Genomic DNA, 26,312 nt, shown 5'->3' on the forward strand with positions numbered 1-26,312 from the left:
CCTAATTTTCATGTTTCATTGGTCAAGGATTAGTTTTCTTGTTAAAGTCTTTTCTTAGAAACTATAAGCAATATAGGTTAATCAGATTTGTTGTATGAAAGATCTTAAGATGTACACATATGTCTGGCAGGTATCATCTGACCTTGACCTCGCTTTCATGGTTCATTGCGGTCAATGTTAACTTGCATGGTTGAGTTTGTTTCTTTTATAACATTAGCAGTTAGGTCAAACTATATTAAATGCAAAGATTGAGGGTATGGTGTACATGTCTGTATGGCAAGGTCCATTTGACCTTGACCTCATTTTTGGTTTTCATTGGTCAATGTTTAGATTTCTTGTTAAAGTATGTTTCTTAAAAATCATAGGCAATAGGACAAGGTCAACTATATTTGATGCATTGAATGATTGTAAGGTGTATTTCAAGTGTGCGCATGCTGACTCCTATTTACTAGTACTTGTGGTAAAAATTCAGTAAGTAATCACAAATCAAGCAATCTTAGATTAATGATATAATTGATGTAAATGTATCCTTATATTGTTGTTGTGACAACTGTGAACCAAGGTTTTACACATACTTGACTTTCCCTCTGAGTATGCATGAAATATTTGTTGCTGGAGGTTAAGCAAACAACAATCAATCAGTCAAAATGACTAGTTCCTTGTTACTTTATGACAATACCCAAAACAAGAGTATCGCCTTCTTTACTTCAGTGATATTGTTTGCCTTACATTACCGAATTATAAAGGCTTTTCCCCCTTACAGTTCCCCTTCAAATTTAAACTTAAACTTTTTTCAACATTTTTGTGTAATTTTTGACATTTTTTTTCAAGTTTACCTACAACGTCCTATATATATGCATGAACTATTTACCACAGGATCTTCAATATCAAACAAATGGTTTATGTTGAACCAATATACAGTTGCGTCGGTAGGATTTATAAATTTAATTTATCCTTCAGCTAATGAAATCAGATCTGCCCACACTGAGGTTCAATTAAATGTTTTGTATTCAGCTTACATAGAATGTTTCAGATTGCTTCAATCATTGTATAGACTAGTTTATATATACTGGTAGTCAAAGATCAAAGAAACATTCTCCATTTATAATATATAATGCACTGTCACACAACTGTGTTCTCAGACTGTTGTCATAGATAACAATGGAACTTTTGCTTCAATTACAATGTATTATACAAAGACTAAAATAATTAAACATAAGCTAAACTTTCTTCATCACCATAAATGCTGTAAATTTCTCCTAATAATTTTATCACAATATAAAACTAGAGGCTCTAAAGAGCCTGTGTCGCTCACCTTGGTCTATGTGAATATAAAACAAAGGATGCAGATGGATTCATCACAAAATTGTGTTTTGATGATGGTGATGTGCTTGTACATCTTACTTTACTGAACATGCTTGCTGCTTACAATTATCTCTATCTATAATGATCTTTTCCCAGTAGTTTCAGTTTAAAATTGTTAAAAAATGACTGTAAAGGACAATAACTCCTTAGGGGTCAATTGACCATTTTGGTCAAGTTGACTTATTTGTAAATCTTACTTTGCTGAACATTATTGCTACTTACAGTTTATCACTATCTATAATATTATTCAAGATAATGACCAAAAACAGCAGAATTTCCTTAAAATTACCAATTCAGGGACAGCAACCCAACAACAGGTTGTCTGATTCATCTGAAAAATTTCAGGGCAAATAGATCTTAACCAGATAAACCACTGTCAGATTTGCTCAAAATGCTTTGGTTTTTGAGTTATAAGCCAAAATATACATTGTACCCCCATGTTCTATTTTTAGCCGTAGCGGCCATCTTGGTTGGATGGCCGGGTCACCGGACACATTTATTAAACAAGATACCCCAATGATGATTGTGGCCAAGTTTGGTTTAATTTGGCCCAGTAGTTTCAGAGGAGAAGATTTTTGTAAAAGTTAACGACGACGGACGACGTACGACGGACGCCAAGTGATGGGATAAGCTCACTTGGCCCTTTGGGCCAGGTGAGCTTAAATCTATCAACTACTCTTTAAATAAAATTTATAGCCGTAGTGATTGTCAGATACTATAGTAAACAAATTCAACCTATGAAATATATTTCACTAAAACTACGTTTATATGTACAACCTTTAGGTTATGATTGTCACAAAAGTTATCCTGATACAAGCTTTAGACACTGTCAGAACCTTTCACAACTCTATCCTGACACAAGCCTTATGCTTTGAGCCATTCCCGCATCAATTTGTTCACTTGTTCTGGACTATCCATCTGAACCCAGTGGCTGGCATCTTCAACATATTTAACGGTAAGATTTGGGACAAACTTGGCTGGCATAGCAGCCAGATCTTTGTTCAAAGCAGTATCCTTACATCCCCAGATTACCAATGTTGGTGTCTCGATGATATTGTTAATGAACTTTCCCACTGGGTATCGAAGGGCTGCTCGGTAGTAGTTAATTGCAGCAGTAAGTCCACCTATAATTGATAGTAAATCATGGTAAATTCAATTTTTAAAAATCTAACTATCGGAGCAGAAATTCATTGGTTTTCGTTGGTTGCTATTATGTTTTTCGTTTATTATCTTATTATAAATCAAGCCATTGGTTTTTTTTCTTGTTTGAATATACATATGTATAGTTTTACATTGATTTATGTCGGGATATATGTTTTGCACATTGTTGAAGGAAGAATTGTGACCAATAGTGTTTAAATCTATACTTCATTTGGTCTCATGTGAAATTAATTACAGTCATTGTGTCCGGAGGTAAATTACTTTACTTAAAGTATAAAGAGTGTTTCCATAAAGTTATAATGCAGATATTTGATACCTTTACAATGAAGTATTGGGATTATCTAATGTTTACTATTTATTATATCAATACATTCATACTTTTTTATCTGCAATACTGTCAAAATGACAGATTAGTCGTCGAATGCATATCCGAACGGGGACCATAAATTCACAACACTACTCAATTTATTACTAGTATACTAATTTTATAAAAAATTATGCAATTACATCTATATATTAAACGAGAAGACATCATTTTGGATGTCGCTTCTCTTCTTTCCACAATAAATTAATCAACACGCCTCTGTGTCCTATAGGTACAGTGCATAGTGCCATTTGTCATCCTTTCATATGATTATTCAGATTGAGTTATTTTTGGAGAAAAACGAGAAAAAGGCATCCGGATATTGTCCCGTCATTGGACAAAATTTTAAGTCAGATTAGACTTCCGGTTTGCGTTTTTCTGTATACTTTGAACATACAAATACAAAGAATAAAGTGTATTTTCAGAATTCTTTTCAAGTTAACTATCCACAGCAGTCACAGAGTTTATTAAATAGAGAGGGTCTGTATACTATATCAATGACCACTATGGATCGATTAGTAAACTTCGAATTGAAAGTAAATACACTATATTTATATAGTAATGAATGTTCATAATATACAGATAAGTGCTTAAAATATTCATGTGAATTTTTGATACCTTTTCTGAAATTCTCCAGTCATAAAATCTTTTACAAAATTCATTGATAGCAAAAAAAAAGAAGATGTGGTATGATTGCCATGTTGAGACAACTCTCAACAAGAGACCAATATGACACAGATATTAACAACTAAAGGTTACCGTACGACCTTCAATAACGAGCAAAGCCCATACCGCATACTCAGCTTTAAAAGGCCCCGAACTGACAATGTAAAACAATTCAAACCAGAAAACTAGCGACCTTATTTATGTACAAAAAAAATGAACGAAAAACAAATACATGAATATGTTACACATAAACAAACAACAACCACTGAATTACAGGCTCCTTACTTGAATGTTCATAACATACTAAATGTATGTTCACATTGAAATTGATAGAAAACCAAAAAATGGGAATATTGGAAATAAAGGAGGAGGGATATTAACAACTATAGGTTACCGTACGACCTTCAACAACGAGCAAAGCCCATACTGCATACTCAGCTTTAAAAGGCCCCGAACTGACAATGTAAAACAATTCAAACCAGAAAACTAGCGGCCTTACTTATGTTCAAAAAAATGAACGAAAAACAAATATGTAACACATAAACAAACAACAACCACTGAATTACAGGCTCCTTACTTGAATGTTCATAACATACTAAATGTGTGTTCATGTTGAAATCGATAGAAAACCAAAACAATGGGAATATTGGAAATAAAGGAGGAGGGATAAAAAAAAAAGCAGTTTCCTGTCCCCAATAACCTATGACTTATGATACTTTTGCTGAAATTCTCCAGTCATTCAATATTTTACAAAATTCTTCCAACAACACTGTACATACTTTAAACTACGCTCTGAATGCCCGCGATTTCGCGGGTGTGTTCTAGTAAGTTTATATAATTGCATCTGTTGCCGATACGGTTGACTATGGAACGCCATAGCTGTCTTCCGTTGTTCATATTTAGTATATGCTGTGACCATTTAATTATTTTCCGCGTTTTATTATGAGTGCCCTTTTCATTATGTTCAGTAGTATAATAATTATGTTGGGCAGTAACATCAAAATGATCAGTAGAATAATCATTATATTGTGCAGATCTGGTATTATATTCAGCACTTTAATCAATATACTGAGCAGTTTTGTCTTTATGTTCAGTAGGTAAATTAATCTATTGAGTAGATTTGTCTTTATATTCAGTACTTTTGAAAATATCTTCTGTCAACATATTTTTATATTATGTAGATTTCTCATTATGTTGACTGAAGAAACCTAAATATTCAGTGGTCAAACACACTTTATAATCAGTACTGTTTTCATTATGTTGAGTGAAATAAATATTACAATACATGTTGACAGTATGAAAATAAACCCGAAAAAAATGTCCGGCTTCGTATGTTTTCGGTTATTTTCGGAAGTCTACCACCACCACATAATGAAAAAAGCACTGAATATAATTTATTAAACCACCTAGTATAATAATTTTTGAACAAAACATAAAACATTGTGACCACTGATCATAAAGTTGTTTGTATAGAACATAAAGTTGTTTGTATAGAACATAAAGTTGTTTGTATAGAACATAAAGTTGTTTGTATAGAACATAAAGTTGTTTGTAGAACATAAAGTTGTTTGTATAGAACATAAAGTTGTTTGTATAGAACATAAAGTTGTTTGTATAGAACATAAAGTTGTTTGTAGAACATAAAGTTGTTTGTATAGAACATAAAGTTGTTTGTATAGAACATAAAGTTGTTTGTATAGAACATAAAGTTGTTTGTATAGAACATAAAGTTGTTTGTATAGAACATAAAGTTGTTTGTATAGAACATAAAGTTGTTTGTATAGAACATAAAGTTGTTTGTAGAACATAAAGTTGTTTGTATAGAACATAAAGTTGTTTGTATAGAACATAAAGTTGTTTGTATAGAACATAAAGTTGTTTGTATAATAGAACATAAAGTTGTTTGTATAGAACATAAAGTTGTTTGTATAGAACATAAAGTTGTTTGTATAGAACATAAAGTTGTTTGTATAGAACATAAAGTTGTTTGTATAATAGAACATAAAGTTGTTTGTATAGAACATAAAGTTGTTTGTATAGAACATAAAGTTGTTTGTATAGAACATAAAGTTGTTTGTATAGAACATAAAGTTGTTTGTATAGAACATAAAGTTGTTTGTATAATAGAACATAAAGTTGTTTGTATAGAACATAAAGTTGTTTGTATAGAACATAAAGTTGTTTTTACAGAACATAATATTTATTTTACATAACATACAAGATGGGAAAAAAACCTACTAAACCAATGTGTTGGAACATATAAACGCTAGTAATTTATTTTGTTAAGTTTTTTTAAACAGCAAAATATTACTAAATGTATCGTTGGAGTTGAATACCCAAATCTGTTAATTTACATTAGTGCCATATCAAAATTAAAACTATTATTATTTCTGTTATTTCTCAACTTTTAATCCGTATTAAAAATCTGTTTCCTTTAAGATAAACCACAAATCATATTTGAACTACTGTTTTCCCTCTGGGTAGGAAACAAAAGTCTGCAATCAGAAAACGTTTTTCTTGACTATGTATTTAATGTTCATTTATATCAAGTTATTTCACTTGAAAAAGCATGCTTATTTTTTAAGCGATATGAGTCAAGTACTTCTTTCCTATTTGCAGATTGCTCAGTACAAGAACACACAAGACAACAGAACGAAGCTATCAGCAACTAACAGGACATTTAACTGAAATGAGGAAAACACTTTATCAAAACTTATCAATAAAATTATATACATCCTTTAAGAATTTTAATTACTACAGGTCATTCTGAGAAAAACACAAGACATAAAAGCCGAAAAGGCGAAGATACATTTCATAGAGATGCAGCTTTTAATAATGATTGTGTCCGCTCCATGGGGTCAATGACATTGCTGGTGGACCCCCCCCTTTCTGGTGTATCACCAGCCAAATAGTCAGCAATTCTGTGTTGACGTGAATTATCATTGATATAGTCATAATTATAAATTAAATGTTAACAAAACTTTGAATTTTTGAAATAATAAGGCTTTTCTACCTCAGGAATAGATTACTTTAGCTGTATTTGGCAAAACTTTTAAAAATTACAAATTAACTGTTAACAAAACTTTGATTTCTTGAAATAATAAGGCTATTCTACCTCAAGAATAGATTACTTTAGCTGTATTTGGCAAAACTTTTAAAAATTACAAATTAACTGTTAACAAAACTTTGATTTCTTGAAATAATAAGGCTATTCTACCTCAAGAATAGATTACTTTAGCTGTATTTGGCAAAACTTTTAGAAATTGTCAGTCCTCAATGCTCTTCACTGAACTTCGTACTTTATTTGGTACAGAACAAAATATTTATTTTACAGAACATAATGATCAGTCTACAGAACATAATATTTATTTCACTCAACAAAAATGAACATAATGATAACAGTACTGATTATAAAGTGTGTTTGACCACAGAATATTTCGGTTTCTTCAGTCAACATAATGAGAAATCTACATAATATAAAAATATGTTGACAGAAGATATTTTCAAAAGTACTGAATATAAAGACAAATCTACTCAATAGATTAATTTACCTACTGAACATAAAGCCAAAACTGCTCAGTATATTGATTAAAGTGCTGAATATAATACCAGATCTGCACAATATAATGATTATTCTACTGATCATTTTGATGTTACTGCCCAACATAATTATTATACTACTGAACATAATGAAAAGGGCACTCGCAATCGAGAAAAAAACGCTGAAAATAATTAAATGATCACAGCATATACTAAATATGAACAACGGAAGACAGCTATGGCGTTCCATAGTTGACATCTAAAAAAGTTTCACAAGTTAACAAATCTATTTTTTGCAACCAGCAATGTGGTAGGCATTGTAATTCGTAGGGCTCTAGGGATCATGGTAGATTCAATCTCAAAAGGGATTTGGAATTAAACTGACTTTTCAACAGGATCCAATTAATGAATGGCTATTATTTATTTTGAATTTATTGAACCATAAAACTAATTTTTGACTCTTCACATTGAATAATCCGCGAAGCGGATTATGTAAAATGTGAAGAGTCAAAAATTAGTTTTATGGTTCAATAAAATCAAAATAAATTATTGCCATTCATTATAAATAAATTTCCATAAAAAATAAGGCTCAAAGAACTTTTTATATCATTTATATTAACAATAACAATGTACACACAAGTTGGCGTATGAATATACAACATCAGAGTGGGCGTGTTGCCATAAAAATTGACAACATTGAAAATAAAACTAATAATTTTAACCAATCAGAAGACGGTAAATACACCAAATTTATTTATTGAACTATTATTAAAATTACACAGTGCTGATGTTAAGAATTCATTTTTTTGGAGACAGGATTTTTTTTTAGAATTACTAAACCAGTGTCTTATTAAATCAAAATGGCTAGAATACAACTTCCTATATACTTTATATATATATCTATAATTGTAATGAATTGTAATGTTATATATATATGTCTATTGACGTAAACTCCCTTCAGATTTTTCTCATGTGTATTTCTGAAACATGCACCAGAAATACACATGAGAACGTTGATGGTTTTCTATAACTGATTAAGAAGATTCAAACGATTAATAGTGTTTATATTACAAAGTGTTATACTTTATAAATATGTAACATGTTTAAGCAGAAGGAAAATTCAACAATGTGTTTTAACAGCCATATATGTCGTAATGTTATGCTATTGTTTCAGAAAAAGGGAGAAGGTTTGGATCCATTAAAACGTTTAATCCCGCTGCAAATGTTTGCACCTGTCCTAAGTCAGGAATCTGATGTACAGTAGTTGTCGTTTGTTTATGTAATATATACGTGTTTCTCGTTTCTCGTTTTGTTTATATCGATTAGACCGTTGGTTTTCCCGTTTGAATGGTTTTACACTAGTAATTTTGGGGCCCTTTATAGCTTGTTGTTCGGTGTGAGCCAAGGCTCAGTGTTGAAGGCCGTACTTTAACCTATAATGGTTTACTTTTTAAATTGTTATTTGGATGGAGAGTTGTCTCATTGGCACTCACACCACATCTTCCTATATCTATATATAGTTTGTCGTGTATATAATATAGTGCATACCTGGTCTCGATAATGCATACTTATATGCCTCAACATCTTCTTCTGACATTTTTGCTACAGCTAAGCCGCCACGTTTACCAGTAAACACTTGTTTAACGGTTTCATAATCAAACATCCAGAAAATTATCTCAGGAATCCAGGGTGTTTGGAAAAACATTATGTACCTACAAACAAGGACTTATATAGATAAATAAAAAATGATTGATTGACTTACTAATGGTTCTAAACAACATTGAGAGGCTGATAAGCACTCGCTTAATCGGATTGATTGACTGAGTAATATGACTTGCGACCATGCAGTGGCAAACAACTCAGGAAATTTTAATGAATTTCAGGATGCCAACAAATCAAGCAGCAATCGTCTGACCTCGATCATGTTGTTTATTCTTGGGTTAAATATCGTGACAATGGGATGACCCTAAGTTAGTTTCTGTTTTTTTGTTGAATTCAACTCCAGGTAAACTCCTTGCATGCGATTGAACTTTGCTCCATACCTCGGTTAAGGTTTTATTGTCAGCGCACAAAGACTTATGAAGTGATAACCCCTAACATGCATAATACTATCAAGCCTTTCCTCAGTTGAAGGGTGTTTTTAAACAATACATATATACACAAGTGTATTGAAAATATAATAATTATCAAAACATAATTATAAATAATTGTAATTGATGGTTTTACCTCGTTTTCATTTTTCTGCCATAGGAATTTTGCTTTGTCACCTAAATCGATCAAACTGGACATTTCACAGTTGTGTATACCCTGGTCCATTCTCGTTTTACCTTAACAAGGCTCTAGAGGTTTGGTTATTTTCAGTTTCATTTCAAGATTTCAAGTTTGAAATCACGAAGTAATGTTGGTTGTTCTTATAAAATTGTACAACTTTCTGGTAACATAATTGATTGACTCGAAGTTTGAGTATAGAGAAATTGAATTAAGACATTTTTAAAATCACAGTTTTTATTGAAATGTTTAGATATAATGTATTGTAAATAAAATTTACCCTAATAACCCGTTTTCTTGTTAAATGGTTAACCTACCAAGACTTCTTGGCCTGTGATTTATTTTTCCTCATATACTCCTGAAATGATGCAGAATGAGGCGCATTCATAACAATCAGCTTATCTATCATATCCTGGTGTTTAGCAGCAAACTGGTATGCAAGCACGCCACCCCAGTCATGAGAAACCAATACACAAGTGCTGTAGCCTTTGTAAATAGAAAAGAAAGCAATTGTGGCTAAAAATATCTTCACTTTTTCAATCTAATTTCGTTATCAATAAATTATTTTATGTCGTATTTAAAATAACTGATGTTGATACAAGGGAGTAAAGTAAAGTTTAATCATGAGTGGGGATACAAAATTTACGGACACAATCCAAAAGACAGAAAGAAGAACAAGTGATATCATTCCAAGATAAAATCAATATGTTACAACCGTTAATCCGGTATAGTTCCTGCACACGCATTGGTGCCTGTTATAAGTGAAAATCCTTTGAAAATTCGTTTTCGATACCAAGTCATACATATCTGAAAGAGTGACGCCTGGTATCCTAGCTCCTAAAGTATACTATTAGCTAATTACCCATCGCTGGGATCAGTTGTTTGATATCGGCAATCATTTTCTCCGTCTTATAGGCTGCTACACCACTTGGTTTGTCAGAGTCGGCATATCCTCTCAAGTCGATGGCCACGCATCTGGAATTAACAACACACTTATATTCAAAACCACACCTGAATTATGTGCAGGCGTATATCATACATTTTTGCACTCCATCTCTTCATTTGTGCGAATTTCATTTTAGTATGTAATAGTCCATGAATCTATCCTGAATTAGATTTTAATCCCGACTTACACTTATTATGATCTTGACTTAGATTTAAATGATTGCTGCCTTATTTATATAATCTTAGTAATGAGTTATATTCAAGTATTTTCGAAATGACATAATACTAAAAAAAAACAAATACCGAACTCCGAGGAAAATTCAAAACGAAAAGTCCGTAATAAAATGGCAAAATCAAATGCTCACACACATCAATGCTAACGAATGGATAACAAGTCATATTCCTGACATGGAACAGGCATTTGATTATGTGGAAAATGGTGGACTAAACCTGGTTTTAAAGCTTAATTAACCTCTCACTTGTATGACAGTCGCATAAAATTCTGTTATCCTTCAATTTTTCATCTAGTTTTCGTAAAGTTCATTTTATCTTTTCATAAGAAAATCAATTAAAAATCTAAAATACCTGTAATCTTTCTTAAACTCTCTGATTTGATGTCTCCACGAATACCAAAATTCAGGGAAACCATGCAGAAATAGCATTAATGGTTTAGTTTCATCTCCACATGCCACATAATGCAACCGTACTTCCTGAAATACAGATATAGTCTGTAAAAAGTAAGAGTATAGTGGTCTCTTCTAAACATTGAGCCACCACGTGACAAGTCAGTTAACTGAGTTCTCTCCTAAACATAGAGTTATCCCGTGAAAAGTAAGATTACTGAGGTCTTTCCTAAACGTAGAATTACGCCGCGAAAAGTTAGATAACTGAGGTCTCTCCTAAACATAGAGTTACCCCGTGAAAAGTCAGATTACTGAGCTCTCTCCTAAACATAGAGTTACCCCGTGAAAAGTAAGATTACTGAGCTCTCTCCTAAACATAGAGTTACCCCGCGAAAAGTAAGATTACTGAGGTCTCTCCTAAACATAGAGTTACCCCGTGAAAAGTAAGATTACTGAGTTCTCTCCTAAACATAGAGTTACCCCGCGAAAAGTAAGATTACTGAGGTCTCTCCTAAACGTAGAGTTACCCCGCGTAAAGTAAGATTACTGAAGTCTCTCCTAAACATAGAGTTACCCCGCGAAAAGTCAGATTACTGATGTCTCTCCTAAACATAGAGTTACCCCGCGAAAAGTCAGATTACTGAGGTCTCTCCTAAACATAGAGTTACCCCGCGAAAAGTCAGATTACTGAGGTCTATCCTAAACGTAGAATTACCCCGCGAAAAGTCAGGTTACTGAGGTCTATCCTAAACATAGAGTTACCCCGTGAAAAGTCAGATTACTTAGCTCTCTCCTAAACATAGAGTTACCCTGTGAAAAGTCAGATTACTGAGGTCTCTCCTAAACATAGAGTTACCCCGTGAAAAGTCAGATTACTGAGGTCTCTCCTAAACATAGAGTTACCCAACGACAAGTCAGATTACTGAGTTCTCTCCTAAACATAGAGTTACCCCGTGAAAAGTAAGATTACTGAGGTCTCTCCTAAACATAGAGTTACCCCGCGAAAAGTCGGATTACTGAGGTCTATCTTAAACATAGAGTTACCCCGCGAAAAGTAAGATTACTGAGCTCTCTCATAAACATAGAGTTACCCCGTGAAAAGTCAGATTACTGAGCTCTCTCCTAAACATAGAGTTACCCCGTGAAAAGTAAGATTACTGAGCTCTCTCCTAAACATAGAGTTACCCCGCGAAAAGTAAGATTACTGAGGTCTCTCCTAAACATACAGTTACCCCGTGAAAAGTAAGATTACTGAGTTCTCTCCTAAACATAGAGTTACCCCGCGAAAAGTAAGATTACTGAGGTCTCTCCTAAACGTAGAGTTACCCCGCGTAAAGTAAGATTACTGAGGTCTCTCCTAAACATAGAGTTACCCCGCGAAAAGTCAGATTACTGAGGTCTCTCCTAAACATAGAGTTACCCCGCGAAAAGTCAGATTACTGAGGTCTCTCCTAAACATAGAGTTACCCCGCGAAAAGTCAGATTACTGAGGTCTATCCTAAACGTAGAATTACCCCGCGAAAAGTCAGGCTACTGAGGTCTATCCTAAACATAGAGTTACCCCGTGAAAAGTCAGATTACTGAGCTCTCTCCTAAACATAGAGTTACCCTGTGAAAAGTCAGATTACTGAGGTCTCTCCTAAACATAGAGTTACCCCGTGAAAAGTCAGATTACTGAGGTCTCTCCTAAACATAGAGTTACCCAACGACAAGTCAGATTACTGAGTTCTCTCCTAAACATAGAGTTACACCGTGAAAAGTAAGATTACTGAGGTCTCTCCTAAACATAGAGTTACCCCGCGAAAAGTCGGATTACTGAGGTCTCTCCTAAACATAGAGTTACCCAACGACAAGTCAGATTACTGAGTTCTCTCCTAAACATAGAGTTACCCGCCGAAAAGTCAGATTACTGAGGTCTCTCCTAAACATTGAGTTACCCCGCGAGAAGTCAGATTACTGAGGTCTATCCTAAACGTAGAGTTACCCCGCGAAAAGTCAGATTACTGAGCTCTCTCCTAAACATAGAGTTACCCTGTGAAAAGTCAGATTACTGAGGTCTCTCCTAAACATAGAGTTACCCCGTGAAAAGTAAGATTACTGAGGTCTCTCCTAAACATAGAGTTACCCCGCGAAAAGTCGGATTACTGAGGTCTATCTTAAACATAGAGTTACCCCGCGAAAAGTAAGATTACTGAGCTCTCTCATAAACATAGAGTTACCCCGTGAAAAGTCAGATTACTGAGCTCTCTCCTAAACATAGAGTTACCCCGTGAAAAGTAAGATTACTGAGCTCTCTCCTAAACATAGAGTTACCCCGCGAAAAGTAAGATTACTGAGGTCTCTCCTAAACATAGAGTTACCCCGTGAAAAGTAAGATTACTGAGTTCTCTCCTAAACATAGAGTTACCCCGCGAAAAGTAAGATTACTGAGGTCTCTCCTAAACGTAGAGTTACCCCGCGTAAAGTAAGATTACTGAGGTCTCTCCTAAACATAGAGTTACCCCGCGAAAAGTCAGATTACTGAGGTCTCTCCTAAACATAGAGTTACCCCGCGAAAAGTCAGATTACTGAGGTCTCTCCTAAACATAGAGTTACCCCGCGAAAAGTCAGATTACTGAGGTCTATCCTAAACGTAGAATTACCCCGCGAAAAGTCAGGTTACTGAGGTCTATCCTAAACATAGAGTTACCCCGTGAAAAGTCAGATTACTGAGCTCTCTCCTAAACATAGAGTTACCCTGTGAAAAGTCAGATTACTGAGTTCTCTCCTAAACATAGAGTTACACCGTGAAAAGTAAGATTACTGAGGTCTCTCCTAAACATAGAGTTACCCCGTGAAAAGTCAGATTACTGAGGTCTCTCCTAAACATAGAGTTACCCAACGACAAGTCAGATTACTGAGTTCTCTCCTAAACATAGAGTTACCCCGTGAAAAGTAAGATTACTGAGGTCTCTCCTAAACATAGAGTTACCCCGCGAAAAGTCGGATTACTGAGGTCTATCTTAAACATAGAGTTACCCCGCGAAAAGTAAGATTACTGAGCTCTCTCATAAACATAGAGTTACCCCGTGAAAAGTCAGATTACTGAGCTCTCTCCTAAACATAGAGTTACCCCGTGAAAAGTAAGATTACTGAGCTCTCTCCTAAACATAGAGTTACCCCGCGAAAAGTAAGATTACTGAGGTCTCTCCTAAACATACAGTTACCCCGTGAAAAGTAAGATTACTGAGTTCTCTCCTAAACATAGAGTTACCCCGCGAAAAGTAAGATTACTGAGGTCTCTCCTAAACGTAGAGTTACCCCGCGTAAAGTAAGATTACTGAGGTCTCTCCTAAACATAGAGTTACCCCGCGAAAAGTCAGATTACTGAGGTCTCTCCTAAACATAGAGTTACCCCGCGAAAAGTCAGATTACTGAGGTCTCTCCTAAACATAGAGTTACCCCGCGAAAAGTCAGATTACTGAGGTCTATCCTAAACGTAGAATTACCCCGCGAAAAGTCAGGCTACTGAGGTCTATCCTAAACATAGAGTTACCCCGTGAAAAGTCAGATTACTGAGCTCTCTCCTAAACATAGAGTTACCCTGTGAAAAGTCAGATTACTGAGGTCTCTCCTAAACATAGAGTTACCCCGTGAAAAGTCAGATTACTGAGGTCTCTCCTAAACATAGAGTTACCCAACGACAAGTCAGATTACTGAGTTCTCTCCTAAACATAGAGTTACACCGTGAAAAGTAAGATTACTGAGGTCTCTCCTAAACATAGAGTTACCCCGCGAAAAGTCGGATTACTGAGGTCTCTCCTAAACATAGAGTTACCCAACGACAAGTCAGATTACTGAGTTCTCTCCTAAACATAGAGTTACCCCGCGAAAAGTCAGATTACTGAGGTCTCTCCTAAACATTGAGTTACCCCGCGAGAAGTCAGATTACTGAGGTCTATCCTAAACGTAGAGTTACCCCGCGAAAAGTCAGATTACTGAGCTCTCTCCTAAACATAGAGTTACCCTGTGAAAAGTCAGATTACTGAGGTCTCTCCTAAACATAGAGTTACCCCGTGAAAAGTAAGATTACTGAGGTCTCTCCTAAACATAGAGTTACCCCGCGAAAAGTCGGATTACTGAGGTCTATCTTAAACATAGAGTTACCCCGCGAAAAGTAAGATTACTGAGCTCTCTCATAAACATAGAGTTACCCCGTGAAAAGTCAGATTACTGAGCTCTCTCCTAAACATAGAGTTACCCCGTGAAAAGTAAGATTACTGAGCTCTCTCCTAAACATAGAGTTACCCCGCGAAAAGTAAGATTACTGAGGTCTCTCCTAAACATAGAGTTACCCCGTGAAAAGTAAGATTACTGAGTTCTCTCCTAAACATAGAGTTACCCCGCGAAAAGTAAGATTACTGAGGTCTCTCCTAAACGTAGAGTTACCCCGCGTAAAGTAAGATTACTGAGGTCTCTCCTAAACATAGAGTTACCCCGCGAAAAGTCAGATTACTGAGGTCTCTCCTAAACATAGAGTTACCCCGCGAAAAGTCAGATTACTGAGGTCTCTCCTAAACATAGAGTTACCCCGCGAAAAGTCAGATTACTGAGGTCTATCCTAAACGTAGAATTACCCCGCGAAAAGTCAGGTTACTGAGGTCTATCCTAAACATAGAGTTACCCCGTGAAAAGTCAGATTACTGAGCTCTCTCCTAAACATAGAGTTACCCTGTGAAAAGTCAGATTACTGAGTTCTCTCCTAAACATAGAGTTACACCGTGAAAAGTAAGATTACTGAGGTCTCTCCTAAACATAGAGTTACCCCGCGAAAAGTCGGATTACTGAGGTCTCTCCTAAACATAGAGTTACCCAACGACAAGTCAGATTACTGAGTTCTCTCCTAAACATAGAGTTACCCCGCGAAAAGTCAGATTACTGAGGTCTCTCCTAAACATAGAGTTACCCCGCGAGAAGTCAGATTACTGAGGTCTATCCTAAACGTAGAGTTACCCCGCGAAAAGTCAGATTACTGAGGTCTATCCTAAACATAGAGTTACCCCGCGAAAAGTCAGATTACTGAGGTCTATCCTAAACGTAGAGTTACCCCGCGAAAAGTCAGATTACTGAGGTCTATCCTAAACATAGAGTTACCCCGCGAAAAGTCAGATTACTGAGGTCTATCCTAAACGTAGAATTACCCCGCGAAAAGTCAGGCTACTGAGGTCTATCCTAAACATAGAGTTACCCCGTGAAAAGTCAGATTACTGAGCTCTCTCCTAAACATAGAGTTACCCTGTGAAAAGTCAGATTACTGAGGTCTCTCCTAAACATAGAGTTACCCCGTGAAAAGTCAGATTACTGAGGTCTCTCCTAAACATAGAGTTACCCAACGACAAGTCAGATTACTGAGTTCTCTCCTAAACATAGAGTTACACCGTGAAAAGTAAGATTACTGAGGTCTCTCCTAAACATAGAGTTACCCCGCGAAAAGTCGGATTACTGAGGTCTCTCCTAAACATAGAGTTACCCAACGACAAGTCAGATTACTGAGTTCTCTCCTAAACATAGAGTTACCCCGCGAAAAGTCAGATTACTGAGGTCTCTCCTAAACATTGAGTTACCCCGCGAGAAGTCAGATTACTGAGGTCTATCCTAAACGTAGAGTTACCCCGCGAAAAGTCAGATTACTGAGCTCTCTCCTAAACATAGAGTTACCCTGTGAAAAGTCAGATTACTGAGGTCTCTCCTAAACATAGAGTTACCCCGTGAAAAGTAAGATTACTGAGGTCTCTCCTAAACATAGAGTTACCCCGCGAAAAGTCGGATTACTGAGGTCTATCTTAAACATAGAGTTACCCCGCGAAAAGTAAGATTACTGAGCTCTCTCATAAACATAGAGTTACCCCGTGAAAAGTCAGATTACTGAGCTCTCTCCTAAACATAGAGTTACCCCGTGAAAAGTAAGATTACTGAGCTCTCTCCTAAACATAGAGTTACCCCGCGAAAAGTAAGATTACTGAGGTCTCTCCTAAACATAGAGTTACCCCGTGAAAAGTAAGATTACTGAGTTCTCTCCTAAACATAGAGTTACCCCGCGAAAAGTAAGATTACTGAGGTCTCTCCTAAACGTAGAGTTACCCCGCGTAAAGTAAGATTACTGAGGTCTCTCCTAAACATAGAGTTACCCCGCGAAAAGTCAGATTACTGAGGTCTCTCCTAAACATAGAGTTACCCCGCGAAAAGTCAGATTACTGAGGTCTCTCCTAAACATAGAGTTACCCCGCGAAAAGTCAGATTACTGAGGTCTATCCTAAACGTAGAATTACCCCGCGAAAAGTCAGGTTACTGAGGTCTATCCTAAACATAGAGTTACCCCGTGAAAAGTCAGATTACTGAGCTCTCTCCTAAACATAGAGTTACCCTGTGAAAAGTCAGATTACTGAGTTCTCTCCTAAACATAGAGTTACACCGTGAAAAGTAAGATTACTGAGGTCTCTCCTAAACATAGAGTTACCCCGCGAAAAGTCGGATTACTGAGGTCTCTCCTAAACATAGAGTTACCCAACGACAAGTCAGATTACTGAGTTCTCTCCTAAACATAGAGTTACCCCGCGAAAAGTCAGATTACTGAGGTCTCTCCTAAACATAGAGTTACCCCGCGAGAAGTCAGATTACTGAGGTCTATCCTAAACGTAGAGTTACCCCGCGAAAAGTCAGATTACTGAGGTCTATCCTAAACATAGAGTTACCCCGCGAAAAGTCAGATTACTGAGGTCTATCCTAAACGTAGAGTTACCCCGCGAAAAGTCAGATTACTGAGGTCTATCCTAAACATAGAGTTACCCCGTGAAAAGTAAGATTACTGAGGTCTCTACTAAACATAGAGTTACCCCGCGAACAGTTTGATAACTGAGGTCTCTCCTAAACATAGAGTTACCCCGTGAAAAGTAAGATTACTGAGGTCTCTCCTAAACATAGAGTTACCCAACGAAAAGTCAGATTACTGAGTTCTCTCCTAAACATAGAGTTACCCCGTGAAAAGTAAGATTACTGAGGTCTCTCCTAAACATAGAGTTACCCCGAGAAAAGTAAGATTACTGAGGTCACTCCTAAACATAGAGTTATCCCGCAAAAAGTAAGATTACTGAGGTCTCTCCTAAACATAGAATTACCCCGCAAAAAGTAAGAATACTGAGTTCTCTCCTAAACATAGAGCTACCCAACGAAAAGTAAGATTACTGAGGTCTCTCCTAAACATAGAGTTACCCAACGAAAAGTAAGATTACTGAGGTCTCTCCTAAACATAGAGTTACCCCGCGAAAAGTAAGATTACTGAATTCTCTCCTAAACATAGAGTTACCCCGCGAAAAGTAAGATTACTGAGCTCTCTTCTAAACATAGAGTTACCCCGAGAAAAGTAAGATTACTGAGGTCTCTCCTAAACATAGAGTTATCCCGCAAAAAGTAAGATTACTGAGGTCTCTCCTAAACATAGAATTACCCCTCAAAAGTAAGATTACTGAGTTCTCTCCTAAACATAGAGTTACCCAACGAAAAGTAAGATTACTGAGGTTTCTCCTAAACATATAGTTACCCAACGAAAAGTAAGATTACTGAGGTCTCTACTAAACATAGAGTTACCCCGCGAAAAGTCAGATTACTGAATTCTCTCCTAAACATAGAGTTACCCCGTGAAAAGTCAGATTACTGAGGTCTCTCCAAAACATAGAGTTACCCTGCGAAAAGTAAGATTACTGAGCTCTCTCCTAAACGTAGAATTTCCCCGTGAAAAGTCAGATTACTGAGCTCTCTCCTAAACATAGAGTTACCCCGCGAAAAGTAAGATTACTGAGGTCTCTCCTAAACATAGAGTTACCCCGCGAAAAGTCAGATTACTGAGGTCTCTCCTAAACATAGAGTTACCCCGCGAAAGTCAGATTACTGAGGTCTCTCCTAAACATAGAGTTACCCCGCGAAAAGTAAGATTACTGAGCTCTCTCCTAAACGTAGAATTACCCCGTGAAAAGTCAGATTACTGAGGTCTATCCTAAACATAGAGTTACCCCGCGAAAAGTAAGATTACTGAGGTCTCTCCTAAACGTAGAATTACCCCGTGAAAAGTCAGATTACTGAGGTCTATCCTAAACATAGAGTTACCCCGCGAAAAGTAAGATTACTGAGGTCTCTCCTAAACATAGTTACCCCGCGAAAAGTCAGATTACTGAGGTCTCTCCTAAACATAGAGTTACCCCGCGAAAAGTCAGATTACTGAGCTCTCTCCTAAACATAGAGTTACCCCGCGAAGAGTCAGATTACTGAGGTCTATCTTAAACATAGAGTTACCCCGCGAAAAGTAAGATTACTGAGGTCTCTCCTAAACATAGTTACCCCGCGAAAAAGTAAGATTACTGAGGTCTCTCCTAAACATAGAGTTACTTCGCGAAAAGTAAGATTACTGAGGTCTCCCCTAAACATAGAGTTACCCCGCGAACAGTGTGATTACTGAGGTCTCTCCTAAACATAGAGTTACCCCGTGAAAAGTAAGATTACTGAGGTCTCTCCTAAACATAGAGTTACCCAACGAAAAGTCAGATTACTGAGTTCTCTCCTAAACAAAGAGTTACCCCGTGAAAAGTAAGATTACTGAGGTCTCTCCTAAACATAGAGTTATCCCGCAAATAGTTAGATTACTGAGGTCTCTCCTAAACATAGAATTACCCCTCAAAAGTAAGATTACTGAATTCTCTCTTAAACATAGAGTTACCCCGTGAAAAGTCAGATTACTGAGGTCTCTCCTAAACATAGAGTTACCCCGAGAAAAGTAAGATTACTGAGGTCTCTCCTAAACATAGAGTTACCCAACGAAAAGTCAGATTACTGAGTTCTCTCCTAAACATAGAGTTACCCAACGAAAAGTAAGATTACTGAGGTTTTTCCTAAACATATAGTTACCCAACGAAAAGTCAGATTACTGAGGTCTCTACTAAACATAGAGTTACCCCGCGAAAAGTAAGATTACTGAATTCTCTCCTAAACATAGAGTTACCCCGTGAAAAGTCAGATTACTGAGGTCTCTCCTAAACATAGAGTTACCCCGTGAAAAGTAAGATTACTGAGGTCTCTCCTAAACATAGAGTTACCCAACGAAAAGTCAGATTACTGAGTTCTCTCCTAAACATAGAGTTACCCAACGAAAAGTAAGATTACTGAGGTTTCTCCTAAACATATAGTTACCCAACGAAAAGTCAGATTACTGAGGTCTCTACTAAACATAGAGTTACCCCGCGAAAAGTAAGATTACTGAATTCTCTCCTAAACATAGAGTTACCCCGTGAAAAGTCAGATTACTGAGGTCTCTCCTAAACATAGAGTTACCCCGCGAAAAGTAAGATTACTGAGCTCTCTCCTAAACGTAGAATTACCCCGTGAAAAGTCAGATTACTGAGGTCTATCCTAAACATATAGTTACCCCGCGAAAAGTCAGATTACTGAGGTCTCTCCTAAACATAGAGTTACCCCGCGAAAAGTAAGATTACTGAGCTCTCTCCTAAACGTAGAATTACCCCGTGAAAAGTCAGATTACTGAGGTATATCCTAAACATAGAGTTACCCCGCGAAAAGTAAGATTACTGAGCTCTCTCCTAAACGTAGAATTACCCCGTGAAAAGTCAGATTACTGAGGTCTATCCTAAACATAGAGTTACCCCGCGAAAAGTCAGATTACTGAGGTCTCTCCTAAACATAGAGTTACCCCGCGAAAAGTAAGATTTCTGAGGTCTCTCCTAAACATAGAGTTACCCCGCGAAAAGTCAGATTACTGAGGTCTCTCCTAAACATAGAGCTACCCCGCGAAAAGTCAGATTACTGAGGTCTCTCCTAAACATAGAGTTACTCCGCGAAAAGTAAGATTACTGAGCTCTCTCCTAAACATAGAGTTACCCCGCGAAAAGTAAGATTACTGAGGTCTCTCCTAAACATAGAGTTGCCCCTTGAAAAGTCAGATTACTGAGGTCTCTCCTAAACATAGTTACCCCGCGAAAAAGTTAGATTACTGAGGTCTCTCCTAAACATAGAGTTACTTCGCGAAAAGTAAGATTACTGAGGTCTCTCCTAAACATAGAGTTACCCCGCGAAAAGTAAGATAACTGAGGTCTCTCCTTAACAAAGTTACCTCGCGAAAAGTCAGATTACTGAGGTCTCTCCTTAACATAGAGTTACCCCGCGAAAAGTCAGATTACTGAGGTCTCTCCTAAACATAGAGTTACCCCGCGAAAAGTCAGATTACTGAGGTCTATCTTAAACATAGAGTTACCCCGCGAAAAGTAAGATTACTGAGCTCTCTCCTAAACGTAGAATTACCCCGTGAAAAGTCAGATTACTGAGGTCTATCCTAAACATAGAGTTACCCCGCGAAAAGTAAGATTACTGAGCTCTCTCCTAAACGTAGAATTACCCCGTGAAAAGTCAGATTACTGAGGTCTATCCTAAACATAGAGTTACCCCGCGAAAAGTCAGATTACTGAGGTCTCTCCTAAACATAGAGTTACCCCGCGAAAAGTCAGATTTCTGAGGTCTCTCCTAAACATAGAGTTACCCCGCGAAAAGTCAGATTACTGAGGTCTCTCCTAATCATAGAGTTACCCCGCGAAAAGTCAGATTACTGAGGTCTCTCCTAAACATAGAGTTACCCCGCGAAAGGTCAGATTACTGAGCTCTCTCCTAAACATAGAGTTACCCCGCGAAAAGTAAGATTACTGAGGTCTCTCCTAAACATAGAGTTGCCCCTTGAAAAGTAAGATTACTGAGGTCTCTCCTAAACATAGTAACCCCGCGAAAAAGTAAGATTACTGAGGTCTCTCCTAAACATAGAGTTACTTCGCGAAAAGTAAGATTACTGAGGTCTCTCCTAAACATAGAGTTACCCCGCGAAAAGTAAGATAACTGAGGTCTCTCCTTAACATAGTTACCTCGCGAAAAGTCAGATTACTGAGGTCTCTCCTTAACATAGAGTTACCCCGCGAAAAGTCAGATTACTGAGATCTCTCCTAAACATAGAGTTACCCCGCGAAAAGTAAGATTACTGAGGTCTATCCTAAACATAGAATTACCCCGCGAAAAGTCAGATTACTGAGCTCTCTCCTAAACATAGAGTTACCCCGCGAAAAGTCAGATTACTGAGTTCTCTCCTAAACATAGAGTTACCCCGCGAAAAGTCAGATTACTGAGTTCTCTCCTAAACATAGAGTTACCCCGCGAAAAGTCAGATTACTGAGCTCTCTCCTAAACATAGAGTTACCCCGCGAAAAGTCAGATTACTGAGTTCTCTCCTAAACATAGAGTTACCCCGCGAAAAGTCAGATTACTGAGCTCTCTCCTAAACATAGAGTTACCCCGCGAAAAGTCAGATTACTGAGGTCTATCTTAAACATAGAGTTACCCCGCGAAAAGTCAGATTACTGAGGTCTCTCCTAAACATAGTTACCCCGCGAAAAAGTAAGATTACTGAGGTCTCTCCTAAACATAGAGTTACCCCGAGAAAAGTCAGATTACTGAGCTCTCTCCTAAACATAGAGTTACCCCGCGAAAAGTCAGATTACTCAGGTATCTCCTAAACATAGTTACCCCGCGAAAAGTCAGATTACTGAGCTCTCTCCTAAACATAGAGTAAATTAAAGACATCACTTTTGACTAATCTCACTTTTCACGGACAATAACTCTATTGCTCAGGGAAGAACAATTACAAATCTGACTTGTCAGTCGTCGTGGTCCGTCGTTGTCGTTAACTTTTCAAGTTACATTTTGAAATTCTTCCTAGCATAAATGTTCCATATAAATGAATAATGTGCTGACCGTTGTGGCTGTCAATGGGGAACTAAGTTTAACAAAGGACCCTAGGTGAATTACATGCAAAAGTCTTATTTTGAAAAATCACTTAATAGAATAAAACCAACCATAGCATGAATGTTCACCAAGTGTTGTAACTTTGTAGCCAATCAATCATCTAACCTGGCTGCCAGCGGCAAATCCTATGTGAAATACATACGAAAGTCTTCTTTTTGAAGAACCACTGAATGACATGAAACATGAAACATGAATTTTCCTTATGAGGTTCTGACCAAGTGTTGTTACTTTGTAGCATATCCATCAACCAAGATGGCTGCCAACGGAGACTCAGTTTTACAAAGGACACTATGGGAAATACTATGTTAAACAAATGTCTTTTCTAGAAAGCTGCTTAATGGATTGAAACCAAACATGGTATGATAAATAAACTCATCATATATACCTCGATTACAATTTGTATTTATGCTAGACGTGCGTGTCGTCTACAATAGACTAATCAGTGACGGTCGAATCCAAAAAAGTTAAAAGGCCAAATATAGTACGAAGTTGAAGAGCATTGAGGACCAGAATTCCTAAAAAGTTTTCTTTCAAGACGCTGACCAAGTGGTGTTACTTAATTGTAGCTCATTTTTCATGCAAGATGCCGACTTTCAGCAGGGGAAGTAAGTTTAACATAGGGCCCTATGGGAAATACATACACGTGTTTTCCTTCTAGTGAACCACTGAATAGAATGAATCCAAACATGGCACGGATGTTCCTAACCAGGTGCTGACCAAGTGTTGTAATTTTGTAGTCGAACTATCATCCAAGATGACCGCCAATGGGGAACTTAGATTATTAATTTAAAGTCCCACTAAAGTCAAAATATAGGACATTTCATAAACATCTAAACTTTGCCTGTTTATGCTCCAACCACGATAGTAGAGGGGCATTCAGTTTTCTGGTATGTGCGTTCTTTCGTTTGTTCGTCCGTTTGTTCGTTCGTTCACTCGTTAGTTCGTCCGTCTGTTTGTTCAGCCGTCTGTCCCGGTTCAGGTTAAATTTTTGGACAATTTAGTTTATTTTATCAAGTTGACTGAAGCCCGAACAACTTGAAACTTAGTACACATCTTTCCTATGATATGATCTTTCTAATTTTAATGCCAAATAAGAGTTTTTATCCCAATTACGAGGTCTATTGAACATAGAAAATGATAGCACATTTGTAAGTGGGGCATCCGTGTACTATGTAATCATGATTTTAACCTATCTTTATAATTTCTAAAACGTAAGTAAAAACAACAAAGGCTCTTTCGTGAGAGCAAATTGTTGGCTTTTGCCGATTTTTCAGTTAAATACTTGTCTATTTTAAAGATCTATTAAAGTATTTCAACTGTCCGTAGCCAAAAATTTGCTCTGTGACATAACTTTAGCTTGTCATTTACCGTACATGTACTGCAACTTTTTAACACAGTCACTTACAATAATTTCGATAAAAAAATATAGAGAATGCAACTTATAGTTATAGTTATAGAATAGACAGGAATTAAAATCGTTTCTTTTCGTCTCTTTTTAATCATTGAAAGGCGCGTGAAAATGTTGGCCGTTGGCATTGATATTTGATATCGGAAAGTGACATTGTCATGCGAGTACATAATAACACAGACCTACGGAAAGTCAGATTGAAATGAATACTTGCCTCTAAATGTATGAAGCCGTGAGAACCCAATGTTGGGTCATTCAAACAGGCTGGCATCACATCTCTGGTCTTTGGCCAGGCAGTCGTAAATGATTTAATTGGATGTCGAATAAATCTCCAAATAAGACCCATTACTGACATGGCAGCGAAAAAAAATCCAAACGATAGTGCCAGATAATATTGAATTTTTTGCGTAATCCACCCCATATTCAACGGGTTCTTTTTTCAACAAACACTTGAAAAATAAAAACGTTTTGTGTACTTTGGACCGTATAAAAAGAACCAGGAAAGAACGTGATAATCGACTTTACTAGCTATCAATAAAAGGTTACAAAGATAAACACTGAAACAGGGAACTAGTATTCTGGGGTCAATTTCTAGAATGACAAAAAGTAAAACTCGGACCACTGATGGTTTTATTAAACATCCGGATCATATGAATTTATTTTTTCCTTTCTATTATACAATACAAGTATAGACCAGGTTTCGTAGATTTGTAAATTAATGATAGCCCAGTAAAACAAATTATATCCGGCCCACAGGCACTTGTCTCAGAATTTTTTTCCCCAATATACCTTATTATAACAGTATCAGTATATGTCAGTGTTATAATAAGGTATATAGGAATTTTTTTTCTGAGACAAGTGCCTGTGATCCGGCCGGTGAATTTTGATCGGGAGGAAAAATGTCACAGGAGTTGTCGTTATTTTTTTATCCGGAGGAAAATATTTCACTGAGATATTTGCCGTGAAATTTTATCTGGGTAGTTTACTTATTGTATAGTTCCTAGAAAAAACAAACTTATCCTTTACAAATACTATGAAATAATAATAGTGACGTTACGCTCGATGTTGGAAATATAAAAAAAGAAGATGTGGTATGATTGCCAATGAGACAACTACCCACAAAAGACCAAAATGACACAAACATTAACAACTATAGGTCACCGTACGGCCTTCAACAATGAGCAAAGCCCATACCGTATAGTCAGCTATAAAAGGCCCCGATAAGACAATGTAAAACAATTCAAACGAGAAAACTAACGGCCTTATTTATGTAAAAAAATGAACGAAAATATGTGACACATAAACAAACGACAACCACTGACTCACAGCTCCTGACTTGGGACAGGCACATACATAAATAATGTGGCGGGGTTAAACATGTTAGCGGGATCCCAAAGCTTATTGACAAAAGTTAATAAAAACTAAGCCACCGTAAAAATAATGTTTTAAGTGCTCCGAAGATTTTAACACTGACAAAAAAACATTTGATATTCCCGGTCTGTTTCTTATTTTAAGCCGATTATTGGTCTGAGGTACATGAAATCAGAAAAAGTCACCAACATCGAGCGTAACGAAATTTTTTATTGTAATTAAACCTATAAGGTAGCTACCCGGAGGCACGACAGCACGTGCATACACGTCGTTTTCACACAAAAAAGAGGGGGAAAGAAAGAAAGAAAGCGGCAAAAGAGAGAGAGAGAGAGAGAGAGAGAGAGAGAGAGAGAGAGAGAGAGAGAGAGAGAGAGAGAGAGAGAGAGAGAGAGAGAGAGAGAGAGTGAGAGAGAGAATTACTTGTCCCAAGTCAGGAGCCTGTAATTCATTGGTTGTCGTTTGTTTATGTGATACATATTTGTTTTGTTCATTTTATTTATATATAAATAAGGCCGTTAGTTTTCTCGTTTGAAATGTCATATCGGGGCCTTTTATAGCTGACTATGCATGCGGTATGGGCTTTGCTCAATGTTAAAGGCCGTACGGTGACCTATAGTTGTTCATGCCTTGTTATTTTTTGTCTCTTGTGGAAAGTGATCTCATTGTCAATCATACCATATCTCATTATTTTTATATCTACTTTGCTCAATACAAATAC

General features: G+C 36.8%; 1 protein-coding gene across 2 annotated transcripts in view; it reads right to left on the minus strand.

The window, feature by feature from the left end:
• Positions 1–1,168: 1,168 nt before the first annotated feature.
• Positions 1,169–26,312, minus strand: part of LOC134714825 (epoxide hydrolase 4-like) — a 28,888-nt gene continuing 3,744 nt past the window's right edge. The window contains exons 1-6 of one of the 2 annotated variants that reach the window (XM_063576425.1): positions 24,434–24,792; positions 10,895–11,015; positions 10,227–10,339; positions 9,682–9,850; positions 8,645–8,808; positions 1,169–2,489 (exon numbers count right to left, since the gene is read on the minus strand). In XM_063576425.1, coding sequence (XP_063432495.1) covers positions 2,230–2,489; positions 8,645–8,808; positions 9,682–9,850; positions 10,227–10,339; positions 10,895–11,015; positions 24,434–24,644 — 1,038 coding nt within the window. In that variant the 5' untranslated portion in view covers positions 24,645–24,792 and the 3' untranslated portion in view covers positions 1,169–2,229. Of the gene's footprint in view, positions 2,490–8,644; positions 8,809–9,681; positions 9,851–10,226; positions 10,340–10,894; positions 11,020–24,433; positions 24,793–26,312 lie in introns of those variants that run through there. The other variant, XM_063576426.1, reaches the window with a different exon arrangement.

Source organism: Mytilus trossulus, chromosome 4, assembly GCF_036588685.1.
Source record: "Mytilus trossulus isolate FHL-02 chromosome 4, PNRI_Mtr1.1.1.hap1, whole genome shotgun sequence".
Lineage (NCBI taxonomy): Eukaryota > Metazoa > Mollusca > Bivalvia > Mytilida > Mytilidae > Mytilus > Mytilus trossulus.